This window comes from Egretta garzetta, unplaced genomic scaffold, assembly GCF_000687185.1.
Source record: "Egretta garzetta isolate BGI_Z169 unplaced genomic scaffold, ASM68718v1 scaffold85, whole genome shotgun sequence".
In the NCBI taxonomy this organism is placed as follows: domain Eukaryota; kingdom Metazoa; phylum Chordata; class Aves; order Pelecaniformes; family Ardeidae; genus Egretta; species Egretta garzetta.
In genome coordinates this window covers 1,217,639-1,231,226 of record NW_009259718.1, presented here as the reverse complement: position 1 = coordinate 1,231,226, position 13,588 = coordinate 1,217,639, and the positions used below count along the sequence as shown (strand labels likewise).

Here is a 13,588-nt window from a genome sequence, read left to right as displayed (position 1 = left end):
TGGGTTTTGCAAGAGCTGTTGTTTATTGGAAGAAGGAAACTGGGAGAAACATCTGGGAGGCTTTTAATTCTCTGTAACTTCTGGTAAAGAAACAAAGTAATTCTTGGTGTAGCTAATTAAAGTGTCGGTGCTTACACTGAAGATTTTAGCAAGCATTGTTAGGAACTGTTTTTCCATGGGCTTAAAGGGAAAGTGTGTAAAGCTGACTGGCTTATCGTTTGAGCTCTGGAGAAGTTGGGCCAGGTCGCTGCAGTGCCACATTGGGAAGAACCATCTGATGTGGCCTGAAATTCAGGGTTTGCTTTTGCAGTCGGGGAGAATCCAAGGCAAATTGCGTCTCTGAAGAGTGTTCTTAGAGCCGATCTCTTGATACCAAGTACTTCAAATCTCAACCAGTATTGCCAGGGTCAATTTTTTTTACCTCTTAAGACTTCAGTATTCTTGATTTTTGGGAAAGAGGGGAACAAACCTCACTAATGCTAATCTTGATACCCTGGCCTTGTGACCAAGGCAAAAAAAAAACCAAACCCCAAAACCAACGCAACCCAAAAAGCGGGGAATTAGGGGATTACCTTTTAAATGACAAGGATTGTTGCAGTAAAGCAGATGTCACTTATTTATATGTGCTGAGGTAAAAGGCTAATCATAGAACAGTTCAGCAAATAAAATGCAGGGCTGCTATCAGAATTACACTTTCAACCTGTTTACCAAAAAAAAGTTTCTTTCTTTTCCTGGCTTCCTTCCATTTATTTCTTACGGTTATCAAAGAGGAGGGTGAATTTTCCATGCAGCTTTAGTCTGCTTCTATTTATGCTTCTCTTTCTCCCTCTGAGCAGACATTAATCTCTTTTCCATTTTCCTTTTTTGTTTGTTTTTCTGTTTTCTCTTCAAATGGGTAAATCTGCATCTCACCTTCACATGAATGTTTTGGGGAAGGGCTATATGTGCTGTGTAGTGCTTGGCAAGTAATTGACACCCTTTGCACTAATGTGCTTTATTTATTTTTAATTTGTTTGTTTGCTTCATGGGGCAGTTGGATGCATAAAAGCAAACCATCTATAAGAACCTAAAAGGTAACATAAGAGATGAGTACAGTTAATGTGGATTCTTCAGGAGCAAATCCTGCCAAGCCAACCTACTTTTCTTCTGGATCTTACAGGTACAGAAGAAGTAGTAGATGTGTGTATCTTGACTCTGAAGTTTTCAAACTAATTTTCTCATGAGAAGCCTATGAAAACAATGAACAACTGGAAATCCCCTGAAAGGCATACAAAATGGTTCGATTCTTTTGTTTGAGCGTAGTAAGAGGTTCAAGATAAAGTAAGGACATTTAATGGGGTTTTGCAGAGTCTTTAAGCAGTCTCTCAGGATTCACTGGTTTTTGCAAATTTGCTAGATAAACTTTATGTAGCGTCGTGAAATGGATCTCCTTCTGGTGGTGACGCTGTGCTTGAAGGATGTGACAAGCTGGCAAAAGAGTGTTAAGTAACCTTGGATGCAGTTCAGTCGGGACAAATGCAGAATATTAGGCTTTGATAAGAGTAATCAGGTGTGTAAGTGGAAAGTGGATGAGGATTGGACAGGCGGCAGCTCTACAGAGGAGAGTTTGATAGACAAACTGAACATGAGTCAACCGGGTTGCGGCATTGCACAAGCTGCAGACATTGTGCTGGGCTGTACAAACAAGTGTGTTGTAAGTCAGACATGAGAAGTCACCAGCAACGCTGGGTAGAGCAGAGGTAAGTTTCCTCTGCAGGGTCTAGTTTGGGGTACCATAGCCGAGATTTTTAGCAGAGAAGGGAGAGGTCCCCCAAATAGAAATAACTTCTCCATCGTGGTAACTTTCTTTGCAACACCCTCTCACATACTTGAAGGGAGTAGTGGGGGTAAAGAGGGCGGGGAGGGAGCTGTGCAATTTTCCACATCTTGTAGCAGCAGAACAGGGAGCAATTTGCTTAAACTGCGCTAAAGGTGATCTGAGCTACCTTTTGGAAAAATCTAAATGCATGAGTAGTGAAGGACTGGAGAGAGACTCTCTGGGGAAGTTGTGGAAGGAAGGTTTCTTAATAAGCAGATGTGACGAGCATCCCTTGAGTGCAGATTCTGTAGAGTTGCAGAGTGATTGCTATGGAACAGCAGATTTCTTTTGTTTTTTCTTACAGCCCTATTCGATTCTGTAACCTGAGCCATCGTAATTAAAGGGCAATAAATGCCCAATGTGTGCTTGCAAAATGCCTAAAACTTTGGTCCTATTACAAACAAAATCAGACTTTGAACAAGGGGAAGCACCGTCAATGATAACAGTGGTGCTAAGAGTGGGTAATAGTGGCTTTGCCTTTTGCTGGGAAAGTGGCCGCTTTACTGTGGGTGCACATGTGGCTGTGGACTGCTGAAACCCAAAGCATCTGCGCCGAAGCATGTACACCTGTGCAGCATCCACCGCAATCTTGCATCCTGAGCACATGTCCCCATCTGCAGTCTGGTTCACATCAAGATGCGAGCTAAGTGTGTGGCATCATCATCCTTCTTCCCCTTCCTCCCTCTGCGCCAGTGAGTGCCTCCCTTCTTTGCAAGGAAGTCCAGGCATGGAGGAAGGGAGAAGCAGGACTGCGCTGTGCGATGCATCCTAGGTTTCACTTCAGGTGCACACAGCCAGCTTGGACAAAGGTTTTGCTTCCTAATGCATGGAAGCTGAAGCTTTACATGTAGGTGGGTTTGTTACAAACTTTGTCAGTGCTTCTGGTTTTTGTTGCCAGATATATGCCTATAAAGGACATAGTGCTGCTCTGCAGGCTATACTGACAGTTTGGTTTCTTCAGTTACAGGAAAATATGGGGAAATGCTTCATTTTGGTAATATAAACAACACTGTATTTAATAGCACTTATGTTAATCAGATGTAGAAATAAGTACTTGTCTTGGTCATACATCACATTTTGTTGCTGAGCTATTTGGTCCTGGAAAGGGAATATTTTTGCTAGTAGTAATGTAGATGAAAAATTGTCACCACTTAATATACTTCAGTAAAAAATATTCTCATTTTTTTGTTTGTATTTTTGTCAGGGTTTTTTATTTTTCTCTATAATACTGAAATACTCATGCCAATTTAAATTTTTGCTTTACTCTCTTCTGTTTCAGTCTTGTTGGTCATCTTGTTTACACATGTATTTTGATTATTTGTCTCTCTCTTGCTTCCCAGGAGACAAAGATGGCAGCAAAGTGACTACAGTAGTGGCAACTCCCGGGCAAGGTCCGGACCGACCACAAGAAGTTAGCTACACAGACACCAAGGTGATCGGAAATGGATCTTTTGGTGTTGTGTATCAAGCCAAACTCTGTGATTCAGGAGAGCTTGTGGCCATTAAGAAAGTCCTGCAGGATAAAAGATTTAAGGTGAGCGTATGCATAAGTTCAGAATGTTTTCATGGATGTTATCTCATTTTCCAAGTCTTTGATGGCAATGTTTTCGATTTTTTTTTTTTTTTTTTTTTTTTAAATTTATTTTCATTGCTGCATGTAAATGCACATAAAAATTTCCAAGACTGAAGATTAAACAGATGGTTTATGACATAGTTTAACTTGATAATCAGTGAGTCACTGTTGTTATGATTATTTGGATTAGTGCAAAACAGGAAGCTAAAAATCCTGATTTGATGTTGTGGTGCTGTTTCCAGGTCACAGACTAGATTTTTCAGACAATGAGCTGGGGAAACAAGGGAGAAGCTTGTCTTATGCTTACTGTTTTCTAGCATGACTCCTTTCCAGTCATTAGTAATTAAGCTGCTGGAAGGAACCAAAGCTTTTGGGTTTTGTTCTTGGTTGTTGCACCTACAAAGTGGAAGGCTGTATTTGTGTAATTCAGAAAGTCCCCAGGCCAAGTAAGAAGATGACAAATACTGACCCCAGGGCAGCTTGGACTGAAGGAGAGTTCCTTCCCTTCGTTATCTGATTTATAAATGTGATTTATTTTGGTGGTTTTAATAGACTAGTTATTCTTTATTCTAAACAAGTAGCCTTCCAAAAAGCTATATTTTTATCTGGTGGTATTTAAACCAAATAAAAGTTAAGGACCATCAGCAAGCGCATCAATGCTGTCAGTCCTTTGCTCAGTACTTGGTGTGCTTGACTGCTTTCCCTTATAGTCAAGTGGTCTGCAGCTAAACTTGTGCAAGCAGTGAATGATAGCAAAGATACTGGCTTTAGAATCTGAAATTAATGGTGCGGGTTTTAGCATCTGAAGGCCACAGTTTTCATGTCTATAGAAGCATAAGGACAGTATATACAAAAGGTGCCATGGATGATCTTATTGGCATGGTCTAGATAAAAAAACTTCTGAGCTTAAAAATATTTGAAGCGTATTTAAGGAAAATCAGCAATTTGAAACTTCTTTTTTACAATTTGGTACTTACTGTTAGTTTTAGAAATGCTTCTAAAGGCTATTGGATGACTTTTTTATTGTTTCCTTCTCAATTTTCTCATTTTTTCAGTAAGACTTCATGCACAGCTAGCTTCACTGGTAATGTTTGTAATTGGTGTCCTGTTTTGGTAGCAAACCCATTCTTTTGAAGTGTTTTGAAGGAACTGGTGTATGCCTCTTCCTTGAGTCTTGACGCTGTTATCACCACAGGCATCAGCATATCGCAGATGCATTAGATGCAGAATGGAAAAGGAAAGATATGTTTAAATTAATGTAATCATGCACTATTGTTTAACTTCTAATTGAGAAAGGCGTGTAAAGTTCTTACATTGTTCTTACATCTGAGCTATTTTGGGACTGTGTTACGTGTTGAAGGCAATTAGCACTGAGGAAGCATGCAATATGATATAAGAGTGGATTATTTTAGAAGAATGGAAGAGGCAGAGGAATAACAGAAGCTTTAAAGCTAGTCATGCTTAAAAGAGCCTTTGGATCTGTTCCCATAGCATAGTTTTAGGGGGAAGGCCAGGACATTTCCCTTACTATGTCATGCTTGGTGGATATCAGCTAGTGCTTTGGACCAAAATCTTTGATTTCTTTAGCCTCATGACTTTGAGGTTGTGTAGGGTGTCAAAAAAAAAAACTTGGTTGAGCATTTTAATTCCTGCCCATCAGATACTTGTAGTTTGTAACATCTTAATATTTTTTTTTTATACAACTCTATTGGGCATCTACAATAAAATCTAGGTCTTTGTTTTTCTTTCAGTAGTTGATTCAGTGGCATTTTGTAATCTGACTATGTATCTCTTTATTTTGGAGTGTTTCTTGAGTGATTAGAAACAATATGACATCTTTTGAATGTTAGCCCTCTTTTTGTTTAAGGAAAAACCCCAAAAAGCTAAAAGCTAAGTAGGGCGTTTCCAGCTTGGAGTCTGAACTAACTGCCTGTGTATGATGACAAAAGCTGAGAACATCCAGTACCTGGAGGCTTTAATTACCCCTGAACTAGGTGGAATTAATGGTAACTGCATGTGTAGATTTACAGATAGATAGTATTAATTTAATTTTTTTAACTTCATAATTCGCATGGGTCACATCTGCAGTGGTACCCAAGTTATGCATTTTTTCATATTCTTATCCCAAACTTATACCCCAGCTGCATGACATCATGTACCTTTGGTCTCAGCTCCCTAGTTCTTCCCGTCATTCATCAGCTTAGTCCTCCCTTTCTTTTCACATTCTGATCTGGAAGTGTATGTTCTGTTGGCAAGAGGTGTAAATTCCTGCAGGCTGCATGAAAGCCTCTGCCTGGACGGATTTGGAAGCTAGAGGCATGTATCTTATATCAAGAATAGCATACAATTGCTTCAGGGTATGCAACTCTTTGGGAACATCTGATCTAGGTTGTAAATACAGGACCAGACCCTTTACCAGTTAAACAGGGAACTTTGAAAGTCTGTTGGCCAAACAGTTTGATTGCAGTGTAGGAGCGGACCAGCTCTCCTGCTTAGAGAGCTGAGCTGTGGTGTGCAGCTCAGCTGGGCTGTAGCCACCCCCACATGGCTGCCTGGGTCCAGATCCAAGCCCTGGTGAGTGGAGTTCCTTAAGAAACCTCCCACTTTTTCCCTCTCACTAATGTACACCCCTGCTTGGGCAGTGATGAGGGAAACCCTGTTGTAGACAGCCAAAGGTGGCAGTAGCTTGTTTGATTTCAGTCAACTTTATCAACTTCTGGGGGAAGAGAGGGAGCACTTTAGAAACAACCTGTCTGCCCTAGTCCCAGCGGTGGAGAGGCAAGAAGAGAAAAGTAATGCATGGAAGTTGCTTCCTGAAGCATAGGTCATCAACGAAATTTTCAGCTGTATGCTTCAAGCTGGTGCCTGCTTATCTCTATATCCTGATGGAATTATCTTGGTACAGGCAGTATAATTCCTTTGTTGTGATTTAGCTCTTAAGAAAATGCTTTTCTAAAAAGCCAGCAAGAACTCTTAAAGGGTGCGATTCAGAAACTTTAGGAAGTCCCAAGAGAGTGTAACTTCTAGGCTCCTTCTGTGTTTTGTGAATGTGGAAGGAGTCTATTGTGAAGATGTGGAAAATGGACCACAGTTGCCAATTTTTAGATCTCTCTCAGGAAGTTGAGGTACTTTTTATCCACGTTTAAAGCTAGCTTGAAAGCTGGAATTAAGAGGGGTGTGTGTCTTTTTTTCTTTTTTCCTTTTCCATTACTGTGACAAGTTTCTCAGCAGCCTCCGCTGAAGTGGAAGCCGCATTGATCTATGCCAGCACAAAGTGAGAGTAAAATCTTTGCTAAAGAGTTGAATAATACCATTTCTGTGATGGTATAGATAGCTTGCAGTGTTCCTACTTCTTTTTACTCCCTTGTTGCAGTTTAGTGGTTCTTCAGCTTGGCAGTGCAGTTCCTGCATGGCTATGTTTTAAGCAGGGTCTCTGAAGTGCCCTGGGATTTAAAATGAGTATGCCTAGAGTTCAGTGTAACCTAGAGCAATAGTAGTAGTCCACAAGGGAAAGAAACAAATGGAGGAGGAGAATAAATAAAACAGAAATTTATACTTAATTTTGGTTTGCAGTTCTTCTGCCTTCGTTAAGCTCGATCTCCATATTAATTGTGAGCAACTTAAGTAATACAATTTTGGACAGTTACGTGATATTTAGGTGAGTAGTTCACAAACTACATGCTGTTTATCATTCATCTGTGGGACCACTGAATTTGTCTCTAGTCAGTATGAAGGGTCATATTTTCATTGGGGATTTTTCAGTTAAAAATTTAGCAAGGGCAAGAGACAGATGTTCCTTTTCAAAAAAATGGTGTAAGACAGCTATTCACAAGCTTTTGGGGCCAAAATCCATTCAAATGGCACAATTTCCTAAAGTCTATGTCCCAGCTTTCATAGATCTATACTGTGTTTCTGCTTCTGTCCCACAGATGCTTAAGAATAGGTCGTCATGCAAAACATTGATAGATATCAGTGCAGTTAATTATTTTCATCCATTTGTCTGTGCAAGCCCTTAACTGACACAGCCTAATTGTGATGCTTGAAAAGAAAATACTGGTAGCATAAATTTTCTTGCACTGCTTTTGTTGGCATGTTCATTGGAATATTCTTCAGATTAAGAGTCAGTCATGTTGCTGTCTAATTCTGCAAAAAGCAATAATAAGCAAGGAAGTATGTTAGCACAAATACGGAATTCGCAGTCTAGTTTTTATTATTTCTGTCATTCCATGCCTGTTCTTAAGAAATCCTGTTGGAATGAATGCATGAATTGCTAGAAATATTTCTCAGCTGACTGAGAATAAATACTTAAATTCTTCATATCTGAAAAGCGGTACTTAATGTTTCTGCTTTAGCACTAGGCTGTCGCCATGTAAATGATGAAGAGAGTTCTTAATAATCCTGCATTTTTTCAGGCACCCTAGATTGGACATCACATTTCTTGTTAATGGCTCACATAGACCTGAAGTGTGCAGCAAGAGAAAGCCAAATTCTGTAATGAGAACCATTCATGACATCCAGTCTGTCAAATCATTCAGGAACTGCCTAAGTTTAGCACTCCAACTGTGTGTGCCCATGGCTTAGTTGCCTGAATTATTCAAATGGGCAGATCTTCTGGAGTGTGAGAGGATGTCAAAGTAGGGCCCTGACGGTCCGTGTTGATAAAGCTGAGGCCACTGAATAGTGGGCAGTGCTCTTTCCTATTTTTAGCTATGGAGGAATATATGTTGTGACTATTTGCATGGTAGGTTTTGTGGGTTTTTTTTTAAAATACATAAAATCCCAGTGTTAATCTGAGCCTTAAAATCCAGTGAAGCAGCAGGATGGAAAAATAAATCTATGTTGAGGTTCTGGTTTCTCTCTTTCTCTGCTGGGTGTGTATACTTCTGTGAGCTGTTTGAAATGCTTCTGAAAGAGCAACAGCTTTCCTTCAGTTCCTGCCTCGAATATATCAAGGTGCTACATATAAAAAGATCCTTTTACAAAGTAGCCCATATCCACTGTTTGTGTTAACTTAATTACAGCAGCTTTGATTGTAGCAGCTCACATGAAAAACATAAAACCACAAGGAAGAATTCCTGTTGAAGAATGACTAGGTTCTTAAGTTCTGTTAACTTTTCAAGAGACTTCTGTGTTTAAAGCATTCAACAATCTAAAGTTGACCCAGTTTTTTTAATAGGTTGTGTGTCTCTGCTTGTGGCTGAAGGTGTCATTCTGTAAACATGCATTTGCGAAAAGTGTGAACCTGTTGACTAATGATAGATATATCTTATGCTCTCAGGATCTCCGTGGTTAACAGACCACTGTGAGAGTCTGACTTCAAGTTTAATTAGTTCCACTCTTGGCTGACCCTTCTGGCTTATTTCTTGGCATTCTGTTATCCTTGGCTGTTTAAGATACAGCAGATAGTAGTACTATATTGAAAAAAGGCTGCATTTTCAGGGGGCTTCAGTCTACTAAGGCCACTGTTAGCTGACCTGTTTTGAGGAGGGATGTACCTAGTAACCTCAAAGAAATAAAAGAAGTCTCTTTTTGCATTCTGTAAGCTTAGGCTATAGGTAGCCTTGTCTATAGACTGACAAACAAACAGGAGTTTGACACCCAGCCTCTTGATACATGTTGGGGAATCCAGTTGGAAAGTGTTGAGGGAAAAGGTATCGCTGTCTCGTCAGTGCAGGTTTGGTCTCCCTTTGCCAGGTTCAGACAGGATGCAAGAAGCATTTTGCCTTTTAGTATTTTAGCAAATCCATCTTCCAGACTCTTATTCCTATGTATTTTAGCTTTGCCATGAGAATGTTAAATTTATAGTTGAAGAGAAACTGTCATTACTGCTGAAACTTGAGATAGCACATAGAACTCTGACTTCCTTTGTATGTGCCTGAGCCATAGACCTTTTGAAGCACACAGTGGCCGAGTGAACTACTTTACCCCTTTCTAGAGAAGGGCTTGGAAGTTACCACAGAGGCTTAGAATGAACACTGCCTTAATCTTAAGTCAGTGTTTTATGTCTTGAATACAGTGTAGAGGTTGGACCTGCTCTGGTGTATTCATGATCATCCTTCTCTGTGACCTCTTGTCATCTGCACAGGCTTCCACTGAACTAAAGACTACACTCTGTTAATTTAATCTTTGTGCGTGAGCTAGCTGAGTGCTCTCATATCTCCATCTAGGGATTGTTGAATATACAAATCTTAATCTGTAATATACAAATCTTAATCTGTAAGGCCTTCTCTCAAAAGAATGTCTTTTTTTATTTACCCTATCTCATCTCCAAGTACTTCTCAGTTGAGTTGGAAGCACCCATGGGATAAAAAGTCACAAAGGAAAGACATGGCAACGAGAAATAACATTTAAGCACCCTTCTTATAAGTCTTTGAGGACATGTACATCTTAACTACTTTGAAGATCTGAGGAATAGAATCACTGTTCGTAAGACCATTATGCAGGTGGCACTTCTAAAAGGATGCCTTAATTTTATTGTTCAATAGCTACAAAGTACACCCAGAATAACAGATCTGTCTTCTGACTACTTGACTGTGGTGGCTTGTGTTCATATTGCAAGTGGAGAAGGAAGGTTGAAAATATTTCCCAGTGACATCAGCAAATACTACAAACTTTTGTAAAACTAGCAGAAAAAAGATAACTGAGCTTGACTCAAAGCATTTCCAGAACTATCCCTCTAGTCCCACCTATCCCCATCTGAGGCAATGAAGTCCCTCTTAAAGATGGGGGCTATCAGATACGATTTGCAGAATAGGAGATGCCTGGGCATTTGTTCAGGGTATTTTTCCATCTTCTGAAGAGCTGGAGGGCTGTGTTTGGTTCCCAAGAGTTGCTTCAAGTCTGTGCTTTAACTCTTGTACAGAGGCCAGATTTGTAGCTCTGGTCCAGCTTAGCTTAGCCAGATTATCAGAGATGTTTACCAAGATAATAACATTTCTTCAAGCAGTACTTGATCTGTCTGTCTCCTGAAAGCTAGCTTATCAGAGCCAATTCTGTCATTTGGCTGTAATTGCAGTTGCAGTGCCTGTCTGATCACAGCACCCCAAAGAGGCTGGGTAGAATTCAGAATACTCACTCACAACCTTGTATTTCATTCCATTTTCCAATTTTCACAAACACTGAGTTTTGCTAGTGAACTAAAAAATGTGTTTGTACCCTTGCTTTTGGCAGTCTTTGAAGCAAGCAGTGTACTGTTTGTTCTGTCAGCCGAAACCTCCCTCTGTGTACTTTTGTGGCCTAGAAGAGATCTAAGACCTAAGAAGCATCTTCTTCACTTTGAACTGCGTTAAAGTCTATATAATAAAATTACTTGTAGTTGTGTTATGACTATTTCTACAGGTGTTTTCTAATCTGACAAATAAGTGGGAACATAATAGGTGTTAATGCAAAATAGGTCTCCAGTTTGGCACATGAAGATGAATTGGAGTTTGCATTAAGGGCATTGACTTCAGTTTTCTTTTTTAGCTGGGCTGGAGAATTGGATTGAAAATTGCTGCCCAGGGAATGCAGCGTCATCCAGCTGCAATTGGCCTGGGGAACAGGAGGAAGTGCTCTTCATCTGCAGCCGTGGCAGCATGTGCGTGTAGAAATGTGTTTCCACGTACTGCCCTGTGGAAACCCACATGTTAGAAGGGAAATGTCTGTTGTAAGAATGCATTCTCTGAAAAAGCAGTCAAAAGAGCCCTTGAGGGCTACTTTTCACCCCACCCCATGGATGCTAGGATGAGGCATCTGTGTAGATACATGCCACGGTTCAAGAATTGCATTTATTTTGGATTTTGAGTTTTTCCTCTTATTTCCATGAGGGTTTTTTTGTGGTACTCCCTAGACTAGGGCCAAAGATAGGATTCTAAAACAAGATGGCTGTTTGTGGTCAGCTTTCTCTCTTCTCCTCCACTTCTAGTGCATAACTGGAGACTAAAATTAAACCTGTCTGTCCTATGTGTATCTGCTGACCAACAAAAAGAAACTTAAGATACATTAAATTTATAAAAAGTCTTTTGTCCCACTGGTCCATATAATTCATATAGCTGCTGTAATGGTGATTTGGTTTAGTTCCTGCTTCTTTCATGTTTACTAGAGGAAGTGAGTTCATATGTCTGATGTTCACAAAATACATATATTTACATACATTCCATGAAATACATATATTCTATATATGCGTATTCCTAAATTAAGCTGGAGACTGCTTTGAGACACAGAGGTTAAAAAAGAATAGCATTGTAGGGATGCTATTCTGAAATCGTGACATTCAGAGTGAAGATTACAGTTTGAACGAATTCCAAACACATTAAGGTATGGAAATGTGTAGTTTAAAGCACATAAATAGCTGTAACTCTGCCACATACCGACAGCATGCTATAGCTGTGCAAGCATAGTTGAAGATGCTGCAGAATTACTGATCCTAGCCACATTAAGTTCCATTTTTAAAAGGCACTTTCCTTTCCTTTGACTTTCCAATTTTGCTGCGTAAGTGCCTGAGAAGGACTGGCATAGAAAAACAGTAATCTGCATGCAGTAGGGATATAACCTCTTCACTGTGTTCAGTTTTGGGCCCCTCACTACAAGAAGGATGTTGCGTTGCTGGAACATGTCCAGAGGAGAGCAACCAAGCTGGTGAGGGGTCTGGAGCACAAGTCATACGAGGAACGGCTGAGGGAACTGGGGTTGTTTAGTCTGGAGGAGAGGAGGCTGAGGGGAGACCTGATCGCCCTCTACAGCTACCTGAAAGGAGGCTGTAGTGAGGTGGGGGTTGGCCTCTTCTCCCTGGTAACAGATGATAGGACGAGGGGGAATGGTTTGAAGCTGCGCCAGGGCAGGTTTAGGTTAGATATTAGGAAAAACTTCTTCACTGAAAGGGTTGTCAGGCTCTGGAATGGGCTGCCCAGGGAGGTGGTAGAGTCCCCATCCTTGGAGGTATTTAAAAGAAGGATAGATGAGGTGCTTAGGGACATGGTTTAGTGGTCGGGTGGCAGGGTTAGGTTAAAGGTTGGACTCGATGATCTTAAAGGTCTTTTCCAACCAAAGTGATTCTATGATTCTATGATTGTTTGCATTTGTAAATTGAAGTTCTACTTTTGGGTGATGCCTTCTGCTTTGAGGGAGCCTTGTTCATGGCATGTATTTGTAGGTCTGTGTAACTGAGGTGAAAGCCAACTTGAACATTCTTGGGGTTTTGGGGTGCCATGCTGGTGTTCAAAAAGGAGTTTTGAAAAATGTGGACATGGGCATGGTGTTTTATGGCAAGATCTGTGATAGCCTTTCAGGAGCATTACCCTGAAGACTATGTATCTTTGCTTGCCTGAGAATACACCCTCACATTGGATACGCATCTCAGAGATTGGCAGATTAAAGGCTGTTGGAGCGGATTTTGCTTTTCTCATTCTCATTTAAAAATAAAGCATTTTGTGGCTGCCACTGGTACCCTCTTAGTGTGGCAACAGAGTAGCTTTCTAAGTGCACAACCTGTTGGAAGTGGAGAATCGAGGGCTGCTCTTTGTGTTGTGAATGCAGCCTGAACTTGGTCATTTAAAAAGAGAAAAGTCACGGTAAAATTCTTTAAGTCCTTCTGAAGCTCAGGGATTTAGTTATATGCTGCTGCGTAAGGTTGTACATAAATTCTAAATTAGAATTATTTTTTTTCATCTTGCAGTTCTAGCTAAGATGAACAGGCAGAGAGTAGGCATGCCTAATGCTCTTGAGAGCTAGATAACACTGCTGCTTGTACAGAGCTTGGGTATCAAAGTGGGTGTTTGGTGGAAATGATGTCCCAGTGAGAACCTTCTACACCTGTCTCCCAGTTAGGGAGAGAAGTATTGTGTGGGATATAAATAGAAGATTAGCTGATGCTTTTTGTGACAAAAATGGTGCTTTTGAGACTACCTGGATGTTTGGTGCATGCAGTTACTTCAAGGCTTTTTGTTGTACCATTGTGTATTCTCTTTTAGAAGTCTCACAGTGTGAGATTGCCTGGCTATGGAAGACTTAGCAGAAACACTTCACGTCTAGCAACACTACATACCTGTGGCTCTCGCTTACTTCATTCTTTCGTGGTTAAATTGGTTTTGGTGCAATGCGCCCTTCTTAGTGTTATTGGAATATATATCATCAAATGATTTGGCTTCAGTTTTTGCCAGCGAACACAGATTTCTATCTTT

General features: G+C 40.4%; 1 protein-coding gene across 2 annotated transcripts in view; it reads left to right on the top strand.

The window, feature by feature from the left end:
* Positions 1–2,461: 2,461 nt before the first annotated feature.
* GSK3B (glycogen synthase kinase 3 beta) overlaps positions 2,462–13,588 on the top strand; it is a 94,861-nt gene continuing 83,734 nt past the window's right edge. For both annotated transcript variants that reach the window (XM_035894542.1, XM_035894540.1), the window contains exons 1-2: positions 2,462–2,505; positions 3,199–3,392. In XM_035894542.1, coding sequence (XP_035750435.1) covers positions 2,463–2,505; positions 3,199–3,392 — 237 coding nt within the window. In that variant the 5' untranslated portion in view covers position 2,462. The remainder of the gene's footprint in view (positions 2,506–3,198; positions 3,393–13,588) is intronic.